General features: G+C 39.2%; 1 protein-coding gene across 9 annotated transcripts in view; it reads right to left on the bottom strand.

The window, feature by feature from the left end:
- Positions 1–13,737: 13,737 nt before the first annotated feature.
- The window catches only part of TMEM117 (transmembrane protein 117), a 536,895-nt gene continuing 525,044 nt past the window's right edge, over positions 13,738–25,588 (bottom strand). For all 9 annotated transcript variants that reach the window (XM_059081600.2, XM_067009093.1, XM_067009097.1 and 6 more), the window contains one exon: positions 13,738–15,482. In XM_059081600.2, the coding sequence (XP_058937583.1) occupies positions 14,836–15,482 (647 nt within the window). In that variant the 3' untranslated portion in view covers positions 13,738–14,835. The remainder of the gene's footprint in view (positions 15,483–25,588) is intronic.

The following is a 25,588-nucleotide window of genomic DNA, read 5'->3' as shown; positions in this document are numbered from 1 at the left end:
TCTCCTCCCTGGCATTTGGCTCTCCACCACAGCCGTCATTCTGCTGGATCTCAGGCTGATGAGGCTAGCTGGGATACTCGCACTTAGACCCCACCCCATTGATTCAGACAGGGCTGCGTGCCAGTTTTCTCTTCCAGCCCATACAAAACTAATCAAATTAATGGATGCCGCTGCTGGCTCTCATCAAATGCCATTAAAATATAACTCTTTCATGAATAATTCTGAACATTGACTCAAAGCAGTTGATTACAAGGACTACGTATTTCAAATGGGAGGAAAAATTGATGTTTTCAGTATGTAAATGGCTTCTAAGGAATTCTGAGATACACGTTACAGGAGTACCGCTATAATCACAGTTCATCTGAGTTTCAGAGCTCCTGACTTGTGTTAATTTTCCAATTTTGGCTTCCAGAGAACAACACGTAAAATCCCGCAAACCTGTTTCATCATCTCTCTTCACTCTGTGGTGCCCTGCCCCTGGATTCCCTGAGGGCTTTGCTTCTGCAGAGGGCTATGAACTGCTCACAAAGTTACACAGAACGAAGTAGTGTATTTCCTTTCTTCTAAGCGACAGCATCTCAGGATACACAGTCAGTCATCAAGTCACTGCCTACCCAATCACTCACAGTAAACTCACCCATGCTAATCTGTAGTAGCAGCAGCTGACTAGTCAGGTGAGGATCTAGAACCTCTGTCTCAGGATTAGAACATAGACTTCTAGTTGCCGCTGTGATTTGTTTCTCTTCTCTCATGCTTTGTCCTGGTTTAGTTCTTAGCTCCTATCTTGAGCCTCCTTTACTTGAGGAAGAGTTTGCACACATTTTTCGGCTCAACTGTGATGCTCCCTTTCAATTAGAATTTGGTTAACTTTATGTGTCAAGTTGAGGGGGCCTGGGGTGCTCAGGTTAAGTATTGTATCTGGGTGTGTCTGTAGGAGTGTCTCCAGAGGGGATAAGCCCTTGAGTTGGTGGACTCAGTAGATTGCCTTCCCCAGTGTGGTTCGGTATCATCCGATCCACTGAGGGCCTGAAGAGAATGGAAGGGGAGAGGAAGGAGGAATCCGTCCCTCCTTCCTTGCTTTACTGATTGAGCTGGAATGTCTCATTTCATCTTCTCCTGTCCTCAGACGGAGATTTGTAGCATGGGCTCCGTTGGTTCTCAGGCCTTCATACTCACACTGAATGACATCACCACTTCCCTGGGTCTCCAGCTTGCAGAGAGCAGCTGCAGGACTTCTTTGCCTCTATTATCTTTTGAACCACTTCCTCATGATAAATCTTCATATCTATATGTATATATCTGTAGCTCTTATATCTATATCTATATATTCTATTGGTTCTGTTTCTCTAGAGAAGCCTCACTAGTACACCTCTCACTTCCCGAATCAAGTGTAAATAATGACCCTGCCTCCCACCTAACTGAAAGGGTTTGTTTGGTGGAGTCCATTCCCTACAATATTTATCATCAAGGGGATCCGAGAATTTGAGAATATCATGCTATACAAATGAGACAGTTCTAAGTACGTTGCTTCACTACATAGTTATTCAATCAAATTTTACCTCACCTCATCATTTTATGCAAGATCAAGGGGTTTATAATTGAACAGGAGGTACAGACATGCAAACCTATAAAGGAAGAGAATGTTAAAGACGCTTTGATAGATAAAAGGTAGGTCATGTAGGAATACAATGGACGGGCAGTAATTTTCACTTTTTTTTTTTTTTTTTTTTTTTTTTTTTGCGGTATGCGGGCCTCTCACTGCTGTGGCCTCCCCCGTCGCGGAGCACAGGCTCCGGACGCACAGGCCCAGCGGCCATGGCCCACGGGCCTAGCCGCCCCGCGGCATGTGGGATCCTCCCGGACCCGGGCACGAACCCGTGTCTCCTGCATCGGCAGGCGGACTCTCAACCACTGCACCACCAGGGAAGCCAGTAATTTTCACTTTGGAAGGTGAAGAAAGACTTAAAGAGATGATACCTGAGTTAACCCCAGGGGTCATGGTGGAAAAGAGGATTCCAAACAGGAGACACTGTGACAATAGCAGAGTTGAGTGGTACGGTGGCTCATTAGGAAAGTAGTAAGTAGTTCACCGTGGATGGATGATGAGAGCCCTGTAGGCATGGAAGACTCAGAGAGAGTCCTCAGCGCCAGAGAGGCGTCTGCATTTTATGAATGGTCCCCAAGTTGATGTTTGTGAGACAGTCACCTATGGAACTTTTAAAACTCAGCTCAGCCGCTGTTCTGTCCTAAAGCCACTGCGTTTGAACTCGCGGACGTGAGACCTGGCTGAATTTATATTTTGTAAGTGCTTCTCTGACTAGAAATTACCCCAATTGTCCCCGTCCTTTGTGGGCAGAGAGCTGAAGGCGTTTCCTAGCATCAGTTAGGCAGACCCTGCAACAGAGTTCTGGCCAACGGCATGCAGAAAGTGATGTATGTCACTTCCAGGTCTCTTCCTAAAACTTTCTGTAAGATTTTCCTCACCCCCTCTCTTTCCCCACCAGCCAACTAGATACACAGAAAACTTAGAGTCAAGGAGCTGCTTGTTGGAATAGGTTGGATCCCCACATGGCTGAATGGAAGGCCAGCCAGTGGACACCCAGTTCAATGGCAACATGAGCAAGAAATGAAATCTTACTGTGTGAAGGCTTTGGGAAGGTGGAATTGTGCACAATAATATTAAAAACCAGGAGGAGATGTGGGAGCATGTGTGTATGTATAACTGATTTAGTTTGTTGTAGAGGGAAAACTAACACACTATTGTAAAACAATTATACTCCAATAAAGATGTTAAAAAAAAAAAAAAAAAAAAAAACCAGTACTGAGCAATCAGTGGTAACTGAAAAGGTGAAGTAATGTGATCAGACTCTAGAAAGATTGTTCTGGTAAATGTGTGGCAAATGGATTACACTGGATAAGGGGAGCATTGGGAAGGGCAGTCAAGGCAACACTGCGGCTGTCCTGGGGAGAGACGAGGAGATCTCTGCACGGCAGTAAGTGATCATGACAGACAGTAGGGGAGAAGACCCGTGAGACACAAAGTAAATACGGTCTATTCCCACTGGAAGGCATTTGGATGTGCAAACGGCAGGATCTCCCAGCTTTCTGGCATATTTCAAGCTCTAAGTACTGCTCTTAAAATTCAGAAACATTAAAATTCGTTCAAGGATAATTTTATAGTAATTTCATCACCGTCAAATCTGAATAGTAATTATTAGAGTTCCTAATTTGGCCATTACTCTTTCTCCGATCTTACACATTTTGTTTCAGTCAAGAGTGACTATTTTAAACTGCAGATCTTTTCTGGTGTCGGTTAGATTTAAGTCAACAGGGCCATCCAGATAAAATAATGAATTCAAGGCAAATAAGCCTATAAACTGAATGGAAAACCACGATCCTGTTTGAAAATGCCATTCTGTAAAGCACCATGGCTTGGCGGAGGTGTCAGCTTGATGCCATGGGATATGGAGGTGGGGTCTTCCTAAAAGGCAAGGCTGGGGTGACACCCTGATTCTGAAATGGCTACCTCAACTGCATCCAAATACAGCCGGAAGATGCTGAAGGGCAGGGGCTCAGGTGTCTGTGTCGGCTCTCATTTAAATGCAAAGACATAAGCACTTGCACTTCAGGATTTATGAAAGGTGGTGGATTACTGGCATGATGAGAGAGTCTCCATAAGAGAAGCTGGTAAAGCAATCATAAAAGGAAGGAAATAATTGAAGAACTGTAGAGCAGAGGAAACCTTGAGGAATAAGTTTGGCCCAGCAGCTCCAAGGGATTAATGCCATTGATTTCAGACAATTTAGTCACTTGCTTTAAACTAAGGAATCTGAACTTCCGTTAAAAGTGAAAAGGGATTACATTGCAGTTTGTAGAATTCAAAACAACTACAGAGAGAGAGAAAATTGGGAACAAACTGCCTAACCATGTTCAATGGTGTCTGGAGCTGTTGGTGAAGGCACGCCCAGTGGGCTCCCTGGAAAGGGGGGCACTGGAGGGAACTGGAGCTCACGTCTGTGATATTACCTTCCAAATGCACAGCTCACTGCAGTTCACAGAACGCGTTCACATACAGTCTAAGCTGATTCTCTTAAAAAACTGTGCGCTCTTCCCATTTTGGGGATGAGAAACTAAGCTTCATAGTGTTCAAGGGACATGTTTTCAATATCAGTGCTTGTTTATACCACAGTATAACTTGCTCACCTTGGTAAAGGTTTTAAAAGATAAATTATGGATGATTACTTCAAAATATAGTTGTTTCCAGAGCCCATATTCAAATTATGCTTTCTAAAACTGGTCAATCCCTGATCATTTTTTCCCTAGTTTAAATATTCATACCTCCCTATTACTCTCCTGACATCTGCCTGGGGATGTATTCAAAACGTGCAGAGGTCCATTCTTTCCCCTCCGCCCAGGAAAGTGAAACCATGAAAGAAACCAATTCCAATGCTGGAAATTGTATTAGGACAAATCTGTGCTGTGGTTTTATAAATGTAGCTTAAATCAGAACACCTGGCAATGAATGGGATGCTTCTGCCATTTAATTCAGACTTATCTTTTCGATCATATGATTTAACTTGTAAATTGCTTCCAGACAGCTGTTAGAAATTATTTAACTTAGATTCTTGAGAGAGAAAAATTGCTAGAAATCAAGCATCTTATGGTTTTACAACTGCTCCTCAGGTTATTCTCAGCAAAGATCCTGTCTGAAACGGACACTCTAGTTTGGATGGATCTTTATGAAGGATTGTCATGGAAAATAATGGGGCTTTGGAGTCAGATAAACTTGCGTTCAAATCTTAACTCTGCATTTGCCAGCTGCGTGACCTTGGGCAAGTTAAGAAACCTCTCTGAATCTCAGTTTCATCATCTATAAGGTGAAATTAAGTATACTTACCTTTAATGGTTAATGTGAAGATTAAGTGGGATAATTTGCTTGCATATAGAAAATACTCAAAATGGTATAATATTAATATGAGGATTGAACAAAGATCTAGATAGAGCAAAATATTTATTAAGATGAGGAACATCTATAAATTTGTTTTATTACTGTAGTTCTCAGTTATAAATTATAGTGGTCCTTCTCAATCATGCAGGTTAAGTCCTCAAAACGCCCAGTAGCACAATTATTTGGTGTTAAAAAACCTAAGACCTTATGAAAAATTGTGTTAGAGGACAGAGCTTTAGAATAAACCTATGAAATACATTGTATGTGTTTTATATTCTCTGAAGTAAAATAACTGATACTTCACACACAATTAAAATAATATCTGTGGTATTTTACACGTGTTAAATTAGTAATAATACTATCTAATTTTGTTTCTCACTAAAATACTTCAGAATGTCTATTGCAAAGTATCTGCAAGATATTTTTATTTACAAGATGTCAGCTTTTATTTGCTGATAATATGTTAACAGACAGACTCTGCCCTCGTGTTTGTTCTCCCGTCAAGGATGCTGCAGTCTCTCTGAAATGTTAAGTGTTGATTTTGTCCTTCTCTTCTCGTGTTGCCCACTCTCCCCACACCTACTTCTGGAGTTTGTTTCCCAGGTCCCACGCCTCCTCTCCCCGGTCTCACCGCACTCCCTGGGGCAGAAATGGCATAACTTGAGTGCAAGCAAGGATGCTTAAGAAACCAACCAACCAACCTTTTGTGTAACCCCCTCAGTTGTGTTGAACATATGTTTTTGAGTCTCCTGCCTAACAGGTAGGAGTACTGCACTCATGATAACTTTATGTTGAAGTTCCTTTGAAAACGCCTCCCTCCTCTCTCTGAAGTTTTAAAGCTCATTTGCACTACAGCGGTCATTTTTCGTTTTCAAGTCTTCCTTGCTGTTGCTTCCATCCATGCTCCCCATCTGCCTTACCTTGTCTTTCCATTATAAATATCCACAGCTCTTTCCAATTATCTTCAACAAGAGTGACTTATGAGCTACAAATACTACGTCTCAACTTCTCTAATTGTTCAAATTATAGTACAGTTGTGGTCCAGCCGAAACAGTAGTAAGCCAAACACGTATGACCTCGAGTCTCTTATCTATTTTTGTTCTCATTAATCACAACCCCATGCACACAAACATCTTTAAAAATAAAAATAGGGATCAAGGAGAAAACTGCCAGTTTATCTGTTGCAAAACGAATTCAATTGCTCTCCCCCTCTTAAGGGCAGGGCTGGCTAATAGGTTAGAGTTGTGTCCTGAAAGACAAAGCTAGAGGAAATCAGGCCAGCTAGAGTAAGAAGCCATGTCACTGTCTTGAGGGAAAAAAAGACAATAAAAGCACAAGACCCAGACTGGGGTTGCGTATCCGAGAGTGTTAATTTAAAATAAGGGTCATTTCACAGTGAGGACAGATAGGTGACAAGCAATGGTGGGGTGCTGAGATTTTGGGTGAATGTCAGATAATACAGTGGTCATCATAAACCATTAGTTGTATAGGGGCAGCTAAGAGTGGTTTATTAGCATTACTTTTCAAAAAAATTTTTTGAATTTTATTTATTTTTTTATACAGCATGTATATATATATATATTAGTCATCAATTTTATCCACCTCAATGTATTCATGTCAATCCCAATCTCCCAATTCATTACACCCCCACCCCCCACCACTTTCCCCCCTTGGTGTCCATATGTTTGTTCTCTACATCTGTGTCTCAATTTCTGCCCTGCAAACTGGTTCATCTGTACCATTTTTCTAGACTCCACATATATGAGTTAATATACGATATTTGTTTCTCTCTTTCTGACTTACTTCACTCTGTATGACAGTCTCTAGATCCATCCACGTCTCTACAAATAACCCAATTTCATGCCGTTTTCTGGCTGAGTAATATTCCATTGCATACATGTACCACATCTTCTTTATCCATTTGCCGGTCGATGGGCATTTAGGTTGCTTCCATGACCTGGCTATTGTAAATAGTGCTGTAATGAATATTGGGGTGCATGTGTCTTTTTGAATTATGGTTTTCTCTGGATATATGCTCAGTGGTGGGGTTGCTGGGTCATATGGTAATTCTATTTTTAGTTCTTTAAGGAACCTCCATACTGTTCTCCATAGTGGCTGTATCAATTTACATTCCCATCATCAGTGCAAGAGGGTTCCCTTTCCTCCATACCCTCTCCAGCTTTTGTTGTTTGTAGATTTTCTGATGATGCCCATTCTAATTGGTATGAGGTGATACCTCATTGTAGTTTTGATTTGCATTTCTCTAATAATTAGTGATGTTGAGCAGCTTTTCATGTGTTTTGTGGCCATCTGTATGTCTTCTTTGGAGAAATGTCTATTTAGGTCTTCTGCCTATTTTTGGATTGGGTTGTTTGTTTTTTAAATATTGAGCTGCATGAGCTGTTTATATATTTTGGAGATTAATCCTATGTCCATTGATTCGTTTGCAAATATGTTCTCCCATTCTGAGGGTTGCCTTTTCATCTTGTTTGTAGTTTCCTTTGCTGTGCAAAAGCTTTTACATTTCATTAGGTCCCATTTGTTTATTTTTGTTTTTATTTCCATTACTCTAGGAGGTGGATCAAAAAAGATCTTGCTGTGATTTATATCAAATAGTGTTCTTCCTAGGTTTTCCTCTAAGAGTTTTATAGTGTCCGGTGTTACATTTAGGTCTCTAATCCATTTTGAGTTTATTTTTGTGTACGGTGTTAGGGAATGTTCTAATTTCATTCTTTTACGTGTAGCTCTCCAGTTTTCCCAGCACCACTTATTGGAGAGACTGTCTTTTCTCCATTGTACATCCTTGCCTCCTTTGTCATAGATTCGTTAACCATAGGTGCATGGATTTATCTCTGAAGTTTCTATCCTGTTCCATTGATCTATATTTCTGTTTTTGTGCCAGTACCATATTGTCTTGATTACTGTAGTTTTGCAGTATGGTATGAAGTCAGGGAGTCTGATTCCTCCAGCTCTGTTTTTTTCCCTCAAGACTGCTTTGGCTATTCAGGGTCTATTGTGTTTCCATACAAATTTAAGATTTTTTGTTCTAGTTCTGTAAAAAATGCCATTGGTAATTTGATAGGGATTGCATTGAATCTGTAGATTGCTTTGGGTAGTAGAGTCATTTTCACAATGTTGATTCTTCCAATCCAAGAACATGGTATATATCTCTCTATCTGTTGGTATCATCTTTAATTTCTTTCATCAGTGTCTTATAGTTTTCTGCATACAGGTCTTTTGTCTCCCTAGGTAGGTTTATTCCTAGGTATTTTATTCTTTTTGTCACAGTGGTAAACGGGAGTGTTTTCTTAATCTCTCGTTCAGATTTTTCATCATTAGTGTATAGGAATGCAAGGGATTTCTGTACATTAATTTTGTTTCCTGCAACTTTACCAAATTCATTGATTAGCTCTAGTAGTTTTCTGATGGCATCTTTAGGATTCTGTATGTAGAGTATCATGTCATCTTCAAACAGTGACAGTTTTACTTCTTCTTTTCCAATTTGGATTCCTTTTAATTCTTTTTCTTCTCTGATGGCAGTGGCATGGACTTCCAAAACTATGTTGAATAATAGTGGTGAGAGTGGACATCCTTGTCTTGTTCCTGATCTTAGAGGAAATGCTTTCATATTTTCACCATTGTGAATGAAGTTTGCTGTGGGTTTGTCATATATGGCCTTTATTATGTTGAGGTAGGTTCCCTCTATGTCCACTTTCTGGAGAGTTTTTATCATAAATGGGTGCTGAATTTTGTCAAAAGCTCTTTCTACATCTATTGAGATGACCATATGGTTTTTCTTCTTCAATTTGTTAATATGATGTATCACATTGATTTATTTGCATACACTGAAGAATCCTTGTATCCCTTGGATAAATCCCACTTGATCATAGTGTATGATCCTTTTATGTGTTTTTGGATTCTGTTTGCTAGTATTTTGTTGAGGATTTTTGCATCTATATTCATGAGTGATATTGGTCTATAATTTTCTTTTTTTGTAGTACCTTTGTCTGTTTTTTGTATCAGGGTGATGGTGGCCTCATAGAATGAGTTTGGGAGTGTTCCTTCCTCTGCAAGTTTTTGGAAGAGTTTGAGAAGGATAGGTGTTAGCTCTTCTCTAAATGTTCGGTAGAATTCACCTGTGAAGCCATCTGATCCAGGACTTTTGTTTGTTGGAAGATTTTTAATCACGGTTTCAACTTGATTACTTGTGATTGTTCTGTTCATATTTTCTATTTCTTCCTGGTTCAGTCATGGAAGGTTATACCTTTCTAAGAATTTGTCCATTTCTTCCAGGTTGTCCATTTTATTGGTATAGAGTTGCTTGTAGTAGTCTCTTAGGGTGCTTTGTATTTCTGCAGTTGTAACTTCTCCTTTTTCATTTTACTGATTTGAGTCCTCTCTCTCTTTTTCTTGATGACTCTGACTAATGGTTTATCTATTTTATCTTCTCAAAGAACCAGCTTTTAGTTTTATTGATCTTTGCTATTGTTTTCTTTGTTTCAATTTCATTTATTTCTGCTCTGATCTTTGTGATTTCTTTCTTTCTACTAACTTTGGGTTTTGTTTGTTCTTCATTCTCTAGTTCCTTTAGGTGTAAGGTTAGATTGTTTATTTGAGATGTTTGTTGTTTCTTGAGGTAGGCTTGTCTTGCTATAAACTTCCCTCCTTGAACTGCTTTTGCTGCATCTATAGCTTTTGGATCATTGTGTTTTCATTGTCATTTGTCTCTAGGTATTTTTTGATTTCCTCTTTGATTTTTTCAGTGATCTCTTGGTTATTTAGTAATGTATTGTGTAGCCTCCATGTCTTTGTGTTTTTTATGTTTTTTTCCCCTGTAATTGATTTCTAATCTCATAGCCTTGTGGTCAGAAAAGATGCTTGATATGATTTCAATTTTCTTAAATTTACTGAGGCTTGATTTGTGACCCAATACACGATCTATCCTGCAGAATATTCTGTGAACACTGAAGAAGAAAGTGTAATCTGCTGTTTTTGGATGGAATGTTCTATAAATATCAATTAAATCTATCTGGTCTATTGTGTCATTTAAAGTTTGTGTTTCCTTATTAATTTTCTGTTTGGATGATCTGTGCATTGGTATAAGTGAGGTATTAAAGTTCCCCGCTATTATTGTGTTACTGTCAATTTCCTCTTTCTTAGCTGTTAGCAGTTGCTTTATGTATTGAGGTGCTTCTATGTTGGGTACATATATATTTGTAATTGTTATATCTTCTTCTTGGATTGATCCCTTGATTGTTATGTAGCGTCCTTCGTTGTCTCTTGTAACATTCTTTATTTTAAAGTCTATTTTATCCGATATGAGTATAGCTACTCCAGCTTTCTTTTGATTTCCATTTGCATGCAATATCTTTTTCCATCTCCTCACTTTGTCTGTATGTGTCCCTAGGTCTGAAGTAGGTCTCTTGTAGAGAGCATATATATGGGTCTTGTTTTTGTATCTATTTAGCGAGCCTGTTTCTTTTGGTTAGAGCATTTAATCCATTCACATTTAAGGTAATTACCGATATGTATGTTCCTATTACCATTTCTTAATTGTTTTTGGTTTGTTTTTGTAGGTCCTTTTCTTCTCGTGTGTTTCCCACTTAGAGAAGTTCCTTTAGCATTTGTTGTAGAGCTGGTTTGGTGGTGCTGAATTCTCTTCACTTTTGCTTGTCTGTAAAGCTTTTGATTTCTCCATCGAATCTGAATGAGATCCTTTCCGGGTAGAGGAATCTTGGTTGTAGGTTCTCCCCTTTCATCACTTTAAATATGTCATGCCACTCCCTTCTGGCTTGTAGAGTTTCTGCTGAGAAATCAGCTGTTAACCTTATGGGAGTTCCCTTGTATGTTATTTGTCATTTTTCCCTTGCTGCTTTCAATAATTTTCCTTTGTCTTTAATTTTTGCCAATTTGATTACTATGTGTCTCGGCGTGTTTCTCCTTGGGTTTATCCTGTATGGAACTCTATGCTTCCTGGACTTGGGTGGCTATTTCTTTTCCCATGTTAGGGAAGTTTTCTACTATAATCTCTTCAAATACTTTCTTGGGTCCTTTCTCTCTCTCTTCTCCTTCTGGGACCCCTATAATGCGAATGTTGTTGCGTTTAATGTTGCCCCAGAGGTCTCTTAGGCTGTCTTCATTTCTTTTCATTCTTTTTTCTTTATTCTGTTCCACAGCAGTGAATTCCATTCTATCTTCCAGGTCACTTATCCATTCTTTTGACTCAGTTATTCTGCTATTGATTCCTTCCAGTGTATTTTTCTTTTCAGTTATTGTGTTGTTCATCTCTGTTCATTCGTTCTTGAATTCTTGTAGGTCTTTGTTAAACATTTCTTGCATTTTCTCGATCTTTGCATCCATTCTTTTTCCAAGGTCCTGGATCATCTTCCCTATCATTATTCTGAATTCTTTTTCTGGAAGGTTGCCTATCTCCACTTCATTTAGTTGTTTTTCTTGGCTTTTATCTTGTTCCTTCATCTGGTACATAGCCCTCTGCCTTTTCATCTTGTCTATCTTTCTGTGAATGTGGTTTTTGTTCCACAGGCTGCAGGATTGTAGTTCTTCTTGCTTCTGCTGTCTGCCCTCTAGTAGAAGAGGCTATATAAGAGGCTTGTCAGCATTACTTTTCTCATGTTTTGTTTCGGGTTGTGTTGGGACTCACAGGACAGCGAAAGAATGTAACAGAATTACTCCAGAGCCTAGTGGTGAGCCACGACAGTGCTACTCGCACCTTCATATCTGAGTGTCTGTGTTGAACATCTTCTTTCCTTGTACTGTCAGCCCGTAGTGCTATTGGACACTACTTGTGAAATCTGATGGTATAAAAGTGACAGGAGATTTTATGCCTGGCTGACTCTTAGGACAAATGAGGAAGAAATAATTCTTAACATTTCTAATATGATTCACTGATGATTTTAGATGTGCTAGAACATAAGTGAACAAGGATAATGAGCCACCATGGGGAGATGAGTAACTGACTGTGGTTATATAATTTAAATGGGCACGTGATGATAAGATTTATGTCTAGGCGTATATTGTCAGGCATGAAGTCATAGAGTTTATTTAATTTTCAATTTATACTACTAATGAAGTCCTCTATGATGCAGGATACTAAAATTGTGTCAAATAAGTACAAATTCTGAACTGCATGAAAGAAAATACTATAATTACTGAACAGTATATATATAATTGTTTACAGTCTTTAAGCATCACTTCAATTAAGGCATCATATTTGTTATGCTTTCTTTAGAATTTTGGTTAGTAATTTTTTTTGTGTGTGTCTGGTATGCGGGCCTCTCACTGTTGTGGCCTCTCCCATTGGGCAGCACAGGCTCCGGACGCGCAGGCTCAGCAGCCATGGCTCACGGGCCCAGCTGCTCCGCGGCATGTGGGATCTTCCCAGACCGGGGCACGAACCTGTGTCCCCTGCATCGGCAGGCAGACTCCCAACCACTGTGCCACCAGGGAAGCCCTGGTTAGTAATTTTTTAATCTTCCTTTTAAACTCACCATTTTTCTGAATTTTTAAAAATGTTTCTGAATTTAGTACACATTTTTTAAGTGTCCCTCATAGTCCAAAAGTTTTGGTATTCATAAAGCTCTGCAGAGTCATAGTCCAGTGACATATGACTCAGGATCTGAGACTAAACATGGATGGGTGAGATTTTGACTTAGATTTTATTTCGTTTTCTAATTTTTAGTTGGAATAGGTACAAATGGAATGTGCAATACACAAAAGAGGTTGCAAAAGAAGGAGGGAGACCCACACGCAGATAAAAAGGTCAAGATTGGTCTATACAATTGAATATTGGAAGCCTTTGAAGGATCTAATCTTGTTTGACTATTGAAGTGTCATCCCTGGATATTACTCTATTTGGTATTAAACTCATGGAAACTTTAAAGACAAATATTCATATCAGTTGATAACCAGTTTCTCTAGTCAATCCTTTGAAATGTATAAGCATAGTGTTCTAAATTTGTTGGTTGGTAGGTTTTCTATCTTATTTCTGCTGACTAGATTCCTTCATTGAAGCACTTTTTCCTTAAAAGCCACATAGAGATTCTCAAATAATATTTTCATAAGGACTACATACTGATAATAACACCCACTTTCTAAATCAACTTTCTTCTTCATTTTACAAGACAATGACTTTCAGAATATATAAAAATATAGTCCTAAGTGGCATTATTTACTTGTCCCAGAGCCAAAAGTTGGATGGTCCACTATGCAAATTTGGTCATGGCCAATGTTCCTACATGTCAGGGATAACATCGTAAGTTTCTTTGGACAGAATGGTCAGTGGGTTACTATAGTGAGCTTGATCTCTGCAGTTTTAGTGTCAGAGATACTTATGATTCTAAGTACCCCATGTGTGGCTATTAAAGGTAAAATAAAAAGCAGGGGTATGGTTCCAGTTGCTTAGTAAACAATCATAGAAAGATGTTTATTAAATCTGACTCTCAAGTGACAGATAAATGCACAGTTCTATTATGTATGCTAAACTTAACATGCTGCAAGCTTAAAAGCAGATAGATCAAAACAAGAAATCATAAAGACAAAATACAGCTATGTCAGTATGTGACAGGAAAATAATTTTGCCTTAAAAGTGATCTCCCCCAACCCCCTCAAGGAACATGAAACCACAATTTATGGAACAAAATTAAAGCAAGTTGGGAATATTCCATTTCTTAGCCTGCTTGGCTTTGAGTTAAAAAAAAAATTAATGAGCTGTTGTTAAACTAAGATACAATTGATCTCTTCTACTATAAACAAAAAACTACATCACATAATTACTGATGTATAATTCTTATTTATTAATGGGCGATGTTTAGTTCTTAAAAAAACAAAACAAAAACAACAAAACACACACACACACAACAAGCCAGTAAACAGACTCTTTCATGCACATCCTTTTTTCTACCTTACAAAGTTCCACAGCATGATTTTTTAGAGGAGTTCCCTTGCTCAGGGTTGGCATATGTTTTTCAATTTTTCACTGTCAACAACCATATTTACAGAAAGATGTACAAATATTGTGAATGGTAGGCTGTGCAACCCTCACATGATTAAAACTTCAGTTTCTTGGTTTTCTAGGGCTTTGTGTAAATGCCAGTAAATTTGAGAGTTCTCCTAACTGTGCATCTTAACCTTTGTTCCCAAAGGTGAAGGGCAGGATTTTTAATCAGGTAGCAATTTACCTTAATTGGGAAAACATAATTAGGTATTATTATCTAATTGCAATTACTGGTTGGAGAAAGTCACATTTCACAAGTAGTGACCCATGATGGATTATCACTCTCCTATTACTGAATTCTGCATCTGTATTTGTGTTTGGCAGACAGCCAATAAAAATTCAAAGGTAATCACAATGCTTCTCTGCAGTCCAGCTGTCAAAGTCACCAACTCCGCTGCCGAATAAGAAACCGAGACATACTTCCTGAGCCCCATCTTGGCTATATCTGTTTCCTGCTCAGACAAGTGGAGATCAAAATAATTGTATTAAAAAAACCCCATGTGAAGCAGGTTAGAGAACTGTTCCACACTTCGTTTCTGGTACAGTTAAAAAGTTTGATGTCTCAAGGCACCACTATGGTTGAACATCAGATACATGGGTAACCAGCTAATCTACTAGGCTGTAAAGTCAGTAAGTAGCTTGTGCAACTGTGAAAAAGCAATCTCTAGAGGACTGTTAGATATACTGTAGGCACAGGTATCATAATACAAATAGAAAACAATGAGTCCTAGAAAAAGCATGTTGAGCACCGTTGTGGCATCGTTTGTATTTCTTTACCTAATGCTACGTAAACCTTAACATTTACAAAAGGAAAGACTAACTTTTGAAATTTACACCCAGAGCTGCTCTTTGTGCTATCCCCCAATAAGCGGTTCTAGTTCGTCGGTGCACTTTTAGAAGTCGTTGGATCTGGGTCACCCCCTGTGGCGCTGGTTGATTCATTCAAGTGCGAGCTCAAGTTCTCCGACGTTAGGTGGGAAGACTTGTAGACGATCTCATTGAAGTCAGACCTGATGCACACCAAGGGGGGGTCATTCAACGGGTCTTCCACTGAGGCCTGGGTGTTTTCTCGCGTGATTCCCATGTCCTTGCTTTGTTCTGATGGGGATTTTCTTTTCATGCGTGTGTAAGTTTTGTCTTGATTCTCCATGCCTTGCTCATTTTTCAAAAACCGTCCAAAGAACCAAATGAAGAATCCAAACCACACAAAAGCTATCAGACTTGGCACAAAAGCCAGACACTTGACATCAAGTCTTGCCCCTATGAACCTGCTGTGTAAGAACATGTCTCCCTCAACATAGGTTTTATTAGTCTGAGGGTTGGTGTGATTGGACCTCCATTCCCAGGATAGCTTGGTTCTGTTCAAATCCTTTAGACTCTCTGAGTCTTTCACTGTATATATCTTCTGCCCTGGGCCAATATACTGTCCATATTCATGAGGCTTATAAAATATCTGATTCTTCCACATATTAAGATCCAGAATCAAGACGAGAAAGATAATCCCATAGTTAAACCATTTACCTGCATTAAAAAAGAAATACTGCATATTAGTCAAAGACCATAAATTGTTAATATTTTAGACCTGCTAAAAATTTTTTGAGAGTGTTATGCTGCCATTAAGTGAATTGGCAATGGGAATTTCCTAAATGGATTCTGGGCACGTGAATATGTAACTGTAGATCCCAGAGCCAGTAATTTATGGTATTTACACTTTCTAGATTAAGTCTCCTGGTTGCACCACAGTTATACTCAAATTTGGTTCCATGTAGGTTATTCTATAGAACAATTTAATTAAGGTTTAAAAACAAAGTTTTGATGAAATTCTTAAGAAAAGTCCAACATATAGATTGACTGTCTCTTACAGTTTTATAATTAAGCCAGGGAAAGAAATAAATCATGTTGCAGTGTAAGCACAGCAATATATCAATTGAATTCACATTGCTCTTTGTAGATGACCTGTTGATTAAACCATTAGTTGATGTGATTCAGATCAATAATCCTTGAGCATTCATTTCAAGACTTTAAGAATAATTGCATCAAATTCTCATTGAACAGAATCCATTTATCAGACATATAAATATAACTAAAGCTGTAGAAGACATGATTTGGAGAGACTGTAATTATCATGACTTCTTTGTAGTATTTTAAAATCTTACATAAATAAGGTATTATTTAGAGACATACTACCTAGTGAAATCTTTGCATCTTTAAATGGAAAGAATGTTGAAAAATTTCAAAGGATACTAGATTCCATTATAATTTTTATTATAATTTATTCCAAGTTTTAGTGTATCATAATAATATAGTAATACTCAGCTCATAGTTTTGCAAAATTAGGTGATATATATAACAGGTTCTAAAAGTTTTAGTTATATGTGTTATGTCAAAATTATTTTATTTTGTATTTAAAAATAGTGATCGTGAACATCATTAAGTTACTGCTTCACATGAGAGATAGGATCTTGGGCAAACTTCTTAAACTAAGATTGGTAAAAATGTATTTTTTAATAGGTACTCCAATAGAACACATAGCTCTATAAAAATATAACTTTGTAAGGAGTTTAAGAAAGTATTTTATCACCATCATTACACATTTTCAATCTCCTATTATATGCAAGGTTGAAGAACTTTAATCCGGGGCTGGCTCCCAAACCTACTAGCTATGTGACCTTGGGTTAGTTGTTTAAATTCTCTAAACTCCAATTTCTTTACAAGCAGAAAATAACAGTACTTATTAAGCTGTTAGCATTTCATGAGATTATTAGATACTAAGCACAAATGCCTGGTACATAATAGGAACTCAGTAATTGTTACTATTATTATCATCAAAGCCTTGCCCAAGTCATGATAATGTCTTCATTTGCATGGGAAGGTGCAACTTCTTCTCTATGAAGAGAATTTATATAAATCATATGAAGGGAAATTATAACTCTGCCTGTCCTGAAATCATTCAACTATATAGGGTTTATAATATTTGTAACGGAAGCTCTTGCCTGAATGATTTATTTGGCACACCCAAACTGCAAAGTAAGATAGAACATTGGAAACGTTTCCAGATATGATAAAATGTTTCTAACATCTGGTACTGTTAAGTTCAAACCACTCCTGCCCTCTTGAATCTTCAAAACGAAAACAGAATCAACCATAAAACAAATTAAGAAAGCTCAAGCCAGAGAAATTCAAATACAAAGGTGAGCATCATTACCAAACATTTATTGTGCTCCGAAGAGACTCTGTGGAGGGTACCTTAGTAGATGCTGAAGACATATGCTACTGCCTTCTAGGAAGGAACTCATCATCTTATGGGGGAAATAGGATAGACACATCAACAGGTAAATAATAATAAGAGGCCACATTTAAGAGGTGCCAAAGGAGTGATACAAGCCATTAATGCTGCAGATGTTGAGAAAATGGAATAAAAACTGGTGGCTAGTTTCTGCAGAAAAGATTTTGAAGGAAATAGCAATTCATGTGGTCCCAGAAAGAAAAGCAAGACAGGGAACAGTTTGGAAAATGTTATGTTTCTTTTTAGTATATGCTTTTATTATGCTGCAGATAGAATAACATACAGAAAAAGATCAGGTAATGTGGAAGAGAGGGCCTGAGGGGAGAGAAAAGGGAAAGAATGGAGAATATCAGAGGAAAAAAAGGCCAACCAGAATGAGAGACAGGTGATATATAAAAGTTCAGGGACTGTCATTCAGTATCTCGGAGGCACCAATTTGTAGCTTCTGTGATAGAAGCATTTGGGAGAGGGGCTTTGGATGATGCTTTGTTGTAGAAGATCCATACTTATTTCCTTGTTGTAAACTACATGGGTTATGAAGCCAGACTGGATGGTGAGGGGAAGATGTCCTTGGACTTGTGTGACTGACCATCACCTTCTTGACTCATAAAGGTCCCTTGGAAAAATGTGTACCCTCTCCCGGTCACTTTTACAAACTCATGAACAGAGCAGTCCTTCATAAAGGGTCATGTTTCCAGGGTAATGACGTCAGAAACTGAACATAAGCAGCATCATGGAATCAGCGAGGAAAAAGAGGAATACTCATGGAGCTTGGAGAAGGGTGCTTTCCTGGTGGGGAGAAGATGCTCAGGGAATGTTTAATAGTCAAAGGAAAAAAATAAAATCAGAGAATAAAAGTGGTAGTGAATGTACAGCGATCAAACTGAAGGAACCCTGAGGATAGAAGGAGCTTTTTTCCATTCTTTCAAATTATTTTCTCTACCCAAGTTGAATGGTGCTGGGTCAGTTTGACCACTAGACTGTCACACTAAAGGATCACGTTATGGGCTTCCCTGGTGGCGCAGTGGTTGAGAATCCGCCTGCCGATGCAGGGGACACGGGTTCGTGCCCTGGTCCGGGAAGATCCCACATGCCGCGGAGCAACTAAGCCCGTGAGCCATGGCCGCTGAGCCTGTGCGTCCGGAGCCTGTGCCCCGCAACGGGAGAGGCCACAACAGTGAGAGGCCCGCATACCGCAAAAAAAAAAAAAAAAAAAAAAAAAAAGGATCACGTTATGTTGTTTCTCACTTGACCTGGTGTCTGAATATTTAGATAGGATGAAGGAGACACACACATTAAGAATGTGTTGCCAGGGCTTCCCTGGTGGCGCAGTGGTTGGGGGTCCGCCTGCCGATGCAGGGGACGCGGGTTCGTGCCCCAGTCCGGGAAGATCCCACGTGCCGCGGGGCGGCTGGGCCCGTGAGCCATGGCCGCTGCGCCTGCGCGTCCGGAGCCTGTGCTCCGCAACGGGAGAGGCCACAGCAGTGAGAGGCCCGCGTACCGCAAAAAAAAAAAAAAAAAAAAAAAAAAAAAGTGTTGCCTGACATGGATTTCATCACCCTGTTCTAACACATCTTTGCGGATTTGTGAGAGAGACTACCATAGTGACAAAAACTGCAGGCTGGACACCAGCAGACGGAGATCTAATACTCAAATAATACAACCTTGGGTAACTTGTTTAACCTCTCCAGATCTCAGCCATTTTATTTTCAAATTGAGGAAACAGAACTAGACACCTCCCAGCTCTATGATTCTGTCCTCTTCCCCCAAATCCTTCTACGTGTTAACTATTCAATTTTTTGTTCTATGAAATGGAGAATAATACCAACATAACCACTTCAAAGGATTATTGTGAGGATAAAATGAGAGGTTATAGTTAACAGTTCTCTGAAATGTATTGTTTGCCAAAAAATGTAGGGTAGCGTTATTTCTGCCATTTCTTCCTTCTACTTCTTCAGTCCAGTTAATACAAGATCTTAGTGATAGAAAAGAGAGAAGAGTGTGTAAGGATTTATAACAAAGATATATCCTAAATGTTTCAGTTTGGATAAAACAGGATAAATTACTGAGCACTGACATTACTGGGTAGATATCACTGGACTAATTATCCGAGAGGACCCAGAGTACAGCTGTATGTAAATATGCTTTGTGAATCACCATATTTAACTTGTAAAAAATCCTGAGCAATTGTAATTTGTCTACAGCTTGCAGTAGTATTAGTCCAGAGACAAGGTCTTTTATACACACAAATTTGGAAGCAGATAGATTCTTCCCTCCCCTGCAGACAGAGCGTGTTGGGGGTGGGGAAGTGCAGAGAGGAGAGAATCAACTGAAGCAGGATCCCTATTGATTTATTTCCTTTTCTCCTCTGTGAAGGTAGCTTGTCCTTCCCCCCACTGCTGTAGCCACTCAGTCGAAACTTGGGAACAGCTGAAAATATAGAAGAAATGGCTCTTCTTATTTTTTGTTTGTTTCCTGCCCACCTGACATAACTTCTGGTCCATGTATCCATTTGCACAAGGAAGGATGTTCATCTTTCTCTATCATCCATTCTTCCATTTTCCTATGCAGTGTTTTATTACTTTGGTAATACTCTCTCCTCTTTAAAAAACCAGTTTTATGAGATGCAGCAAACTAGAAAGCAAAATCAGGCGGGACAACTCAACCTTAGAGTTCTTGTCTGTAAAGTGAAGGAGTTGAGCTATATAATCCTTAAGATTTCTTCCCTGTCCTAAAAGTCTCTTTGATGATTCTGTGAAATAAACATCACCTAAACCTCAGTGTTTTATAATGGGCCAGAAAATTCTCTCCATTAGAGCAAAAAAGATGCAATACACAAATTTCAGATGGAGAAAGCTTTCCTTTAAAAAAGATTGGATATTCTGAGAAATGCAGTTTACCATAAAAAGATAAATTTGAGTCCCTGAAATGACACGCATGACAAAGTATAAGACACAAAAAAGAAAAGACTAGAACTGTCATTTTCCCACGTGTGTTGTTGTGAACCGACAATCAACCATAACAAGAGGTTTGGTATTTCGGCATTTTCACACGAGAGATTTTGCATTTCCCCCTGTTGTTTCAACTGCATAGCATAATGTAAATCAGCAAGGAGGAAGGGTAATAATCCATACATTATTTCTATTAATCTCCTTCTCAAAGTACCTCACTGTCTCCTTTAATGAGAAATCCCTGCATGGTGTTGGTGGGATTACCTCTTTCTTGTGTTTTGTGCTTTTAATGAATCTTACTGATTGTCAAAAAGGATATTACAGTGGTAGTTTTATCATTTTACTTTGTGGGAGTTTATAGAATCCTGGGCTAGTTAATTTTAAAAGAATTCTTCATTAAATATCACCCTCACTCAGCATAGGAAATGACAACAGTTTGGGGGAAACTGCTATGTTTTCAACTAAGGAAAAAAACTATAAGTGCTGATATTTCCACCATAGAATGAACCTTTCATGATTCAAATATGCAATTATAATATTTTTTAAAATCTTTTACTCAGTAGGGTTGCCAGTCAGCGTTGAGGTTGAGCTGTGCTGTGAGCACCCTCTATACCAAGTGGGTGTCACCGCTAAGCCAGACTCCTGCGTCCAGTGGTCATGATCCACAGAACCACTTAGTATCCATTATGGGATAGCAGGAAACCATGGCCTTGAAGAAGACGACGTTCGGATAATTAAAGAAATAACAGTTTGCTGTAACAGGCTTCTTGGCCGTATTCAATGTCCTCTCATTCCAGACATGATCAGTGAAAACAGTGCTCACTGAGTTAGCATCTCTTTAAGCCCCCCTAGGTATTTTAGGGATATCTAGAGACCACATTAAGCGCTTGCGCCATGAGGAGACCATTTAGCAAATTGAAGATAATTACTAATTATCTCCTTAAGACTTAAAAGCAAATGAATATAGCTTCTCAAAGTACCTCTCTTGTCATTGTCTTTTCCGTAAGTGGGAGGCTACTCCTTTAGGACATAATCCAATATGATGAATAGAGGTAGAAACCTGTGATGATAAAATGTGAAAGAAAAGGCCATGCAGTTGTACTGAATTAGATGACCCTCAAACTCTGACTTTCTTGAGATCGGGAGCTGTGCCACTCATTTCCGTATTCCCTAGATCTTAGCTTAGTTTTAGACACATGTTAACTCAGAAAATGTCCACTAATCATTAGGTAAATGTCTGAGATACTGTGTCCAGAAAAATTTCGAGGAGTGAAGTTCTAGTCTTTCAAGTCAAATACACATGTCACCATGATCTGGTGAATTCCAGGATACTGCTAAAATAAAATAAAATTAAGATAAAAATAAGATAAAATCTGGAAAATTGGGATAAACAAAATATTTGTCTCAAAGTTTATGATTAACTATATATTTCAAGTCTTTCTTCTGGATGTAAAGACAAATTCCTGAAAATCACGTGAGTTTTATTACAAAAATCCTCATCTATGCATAAGTGAACCCAGAACACCTCAGCCTGGACAGGACAGACCAGCTTAGGGACAGCAAGGACTGACAGGCAGTAGGCAAAGCAAGCATGACCTTGAAGAAGATGAGTTCGGGACAAATAAAAGGGATTGCTGCTTTATGTAGAAGTAAACATAGTTTACTTACATAGTAAACTCCTAGAGCTTCACAAATGTGTTGAAAATGGAAATTGCTGCAGGAAGGGTTTAGAAAAATTCATGACTGAGAGACTAGCAAGAGATCTTTGTGTACTTTGGATAAATTCACGATCACTGGGGACTGTCAAGGTGAAGGGGATGCATTGTATTTCCCTATAACAAGTCCCTTGCTAATTTTGCCAGACAGAATATTCTGCTGGCTGGACCACCGGCCTGCCCTCACCAGCACTTTCCATGATCTGTTTGACACAGGAGAGCTCTTTAAAAAACAATCCTTGGGAACTCATTTGCCAGAAATCAGGCACCTATGGAAATAAAATGAAGGGGTTTTCAGCATTATTTTCCACATTCTCACCATTGTAAAGCACCTGTGCCCTCACGCATCTCAGGAAAGTGAAATAGCACACAGACCTACAGAGGCTTGTTTACTTTTACATTTTCCGTTTTTGCCGAAAGGCTTCCCGTGGGTATCATCGTGCCAGCAGTGTGAATTCTCTCCTCACAGATGCACAGGCCTTCCTTCTGGCCTTTCCCCCAACCCTCTCCTAATTTACTCAGATGATGGCCACCAATGGGACACTTCCTTTGTCTGGCTGGGATGACAGATGGCAGAGCTTCCACCAGGATCGGCATTAATAGGACTCATAGGAGCTTCCAAGACTAAATTGAGAGGCCATTCCTCTCTTGAGACTTAGTATATCACATTTTGAATCCATCTTTGCACTCACCTTATAGGTAAAAGGGAAGAGGGCAAAAGAAATAATTACACAGTTGCATTTAGCACTAACTTTTAGGAGAAGAACAATGGACTTGGGCTAAAAGCACCAATGTGACCGAATCACTAACCATTTATCCCTTTTATTACGGAAGTCAAAATTCCCAGAAAAAAATATTTTAACACACCCTTGGATAGAGATGATTTATTTTTTATAAGCTGTAGCCCAGCTTATAAACTGAAAGCTCATACATACTGCAGCAAACCATCTGTCAAGGGGGATCCAGATGAGCTAAACAGATGCAACAATTCAAGTTATTTCTGACATGCATAAATAAAACTAGCTAGGAATCAGGATTAAAAAATACTCAAATCCTAAAGGCTTTTAAAATGTCAATGGGAACTCATCAGTGTCAGATAACCCTCTACATACAGAGCATTTCATTGGGAGAGAGATTTTTTTTTTTTTTCATTCTTAGATTTATCTTTCTTGAGGACTCAGAACAGTAAATAACAGGAAGGAACTCAGGATCGTGGAAAAATAATCTGAGAGCCCTCTCGCAGGCTACCTAATGTTTGTGAATTAAATAGGAAAGCCAGATTCTGGAGGGATGAAAGGAAAAGCTTTAGGTAAAAATACTGAGAGCTTATCGAGTGCTTTACTTCATGGCAGGCAGTGTTTTAAGTGCCTTGTACATATTAATTAATTTCATTCTCACTACAATCCTATGGGATAAGTACCATTACTGTCCCCATTTAACAGATGAAAAAACTGAACCTCTAAGAGGTTAAAGAGCTTGACAAGTGCCCTGCCACCAGTTAGTAGCAGGGCTGGAACCTATGCACCAAGTCTTTACATTCCATTGCCTCAGTATTCACTAAACATCTTTTCTAGATCACAGAGAAATAATAGTTGAGGCCATCAAGCATCCTTGACCCTGGGAGAACCCCAGCCATCCTTGTCTAGGCTCTTCTGGTGCAGAACAAACACAGAGATAGAAAGCAATAGACAGAGCTATCTGGAGGTCTGCAGGATCCCTTCCTAGCCCTGGCTCCAGCTTCTTCTGGACCTCTCCCCGGTCATGCTCTGCTTTGGGACCTCCTCTGTTGGCCCCAGCTCTGAACTTTCTAGCTCCTGCCAGGCCCCTACCATGTGCCTTTCTCACTGGCTACCCCATTTCTATTGAATTTGCATTCTGCCCCTTGGCTTTTTTTTTTTAAGAAGTGCATAGAAAATAAATAAAAGCTGAGATGACAGGAATTCTAACTATAGAAAATGTTTCTCGGTAGCAGTGTTTCTCAAAGTGTGGTTCTCTGGCTGCCTGCATAGGCATCATTGGTGGTGCTTAAGAGGATGGCAGATTCTGGGCTCCACCTCCTACCTCAGGCGTCTGACTCTGGGTGTGTGGCTGATCTTTTCTACAAGCTCTCCAGGTGATTCTCATACACATAAAGTTTGAGAAACATAGAGGGATGTAGAGGGTTTCACGCTTAATACTCCGAGGGGTGATTTGCTGAACAAGGAAAGCATTAGGGTCTCTTTACAAAAAGAAGCACAACTTGAAGGAACCTATCAAGCTAGCGTTTGTGGTTCACTTGGAAATTTGTGGGCTACTAACTGTTGAGCATGTTAAAATACAACATGTAGCACTGTGTTTTGGGGGTTTTGCCTGGGTTTGCCTAGAAACAACTATCTTACAACATCAGATAAAGTCAAAGGCCTTTCAGGGGAGATGGGTGATACTCCAGAGTGGCTTCAGCAACCTCTCCACCAATTCACAGAACAAAGAGAGCAAACAGAACAAAACAAGAGGGGAAAGTTCTTTTTTCAGCCTCCAAACCTGTCACCATTTTCCTAGAAATTTTTATCTTGGATCTGGGGAAGCACATGACCATCTTACCACAAACTGGATTTAAATAGTTATGGTGGAGCCCTTCACCCCAAAGCCCACATGTATCCTGTCTTATTTTGAATTTAAGCCCCAGAATCCTCGAAAGCCTTCCTAGTAGGTCCAGATCCCCAATCATTTGCATGGCTCTTCTCAGGGAGACAGTCTGACCTCACCGGTGTCTTCTCAATCAGAAAGGAGCAGTTCTTGATGGTCAGCATCACCCAGGGCAGCTTTACAAAAGTCCCATTCCTTGGCCTTTGCCCAGACCTACTGGGTTGGGACCACTAGGAAATGGGGCCCAACAATCTGTATATTTATAAAATTCCTGGATGATATGATAATCAGCATAATTTGGCAAATACTACCCCAAAGCCTTAATTATAATATATTTCCATCTTCTGGAAAACTTTATTAATGTGAAGTCTCTATTGCAAAAACTTAGCTAGCCTTTCCTCCTTTTACATTTTTAGAAAATAATACTTGGTGTGATGAATGTTTTAGTTCAAAGGCATAGGAGGCTTTACCTTGAAAGTAATGATGCTGAATCATCAGAGATTCCTGTATGCCTGGCTCCCTTCCCAGACACTGAAGACAAGTTTTAGTTGTAATTTTGTATTCATATTCTTAAGTAAAGCATTCCAAATTGTGTAAGCTTTGGGAACCACAAAACCTACCCCTGCCCCTGTCTATAAATGACAGCATATATGACAAAGCTATGCAAAAGTGCCCGAAATTAAATATTTTTAACAGCTTTATTTTTCTTTCTGGCCAGTGGATTTTCTGAGTCTTCTTCCATTACCCCCTTTTTTAAACCTGATATTCTGCACTCAAACAGTATATTTTTGTAGGGCTTCTGATATTCAGTCAGAGACAATATTAGTGCCATGATGGCCTGAGACAAGAGCTGATAGCAAGAACAGATGGTCCCGGCAAAAGCCCACTCAGAGGGATATGATGATTCCACGTGTGTGATAGCTGTTTTAGAAGTCCGAGAGGGTAGCATGCTGCAGAGATTAAGTGGGGACTCTGAAACCACACTATGTGACCTGAACTCAAATTGATTGATTTACCCAGTGAATTTAATAAAAGAGCCTCATTCATTTT

Source organism: Kogia breviceps, chromosome 12 (assembly GCF_026419965.1).
Source record: "Kogia breviceps isolate mKogBre1 chromosome 12, mKogBre1 haplotype 1, whole genome shotgun sequence".
Lineage (NCBI taxonomy): Eukaryota > Metazoa > Chordata > Mammalia > Artiodactyla > Physeteridae > Kogia > Kogia breviceps.
The sequence above is the reverse complement of the archived record's forward strand: the minus strand, read 5'-3'. Positions and strand labels throughout refer to the sequence as shown.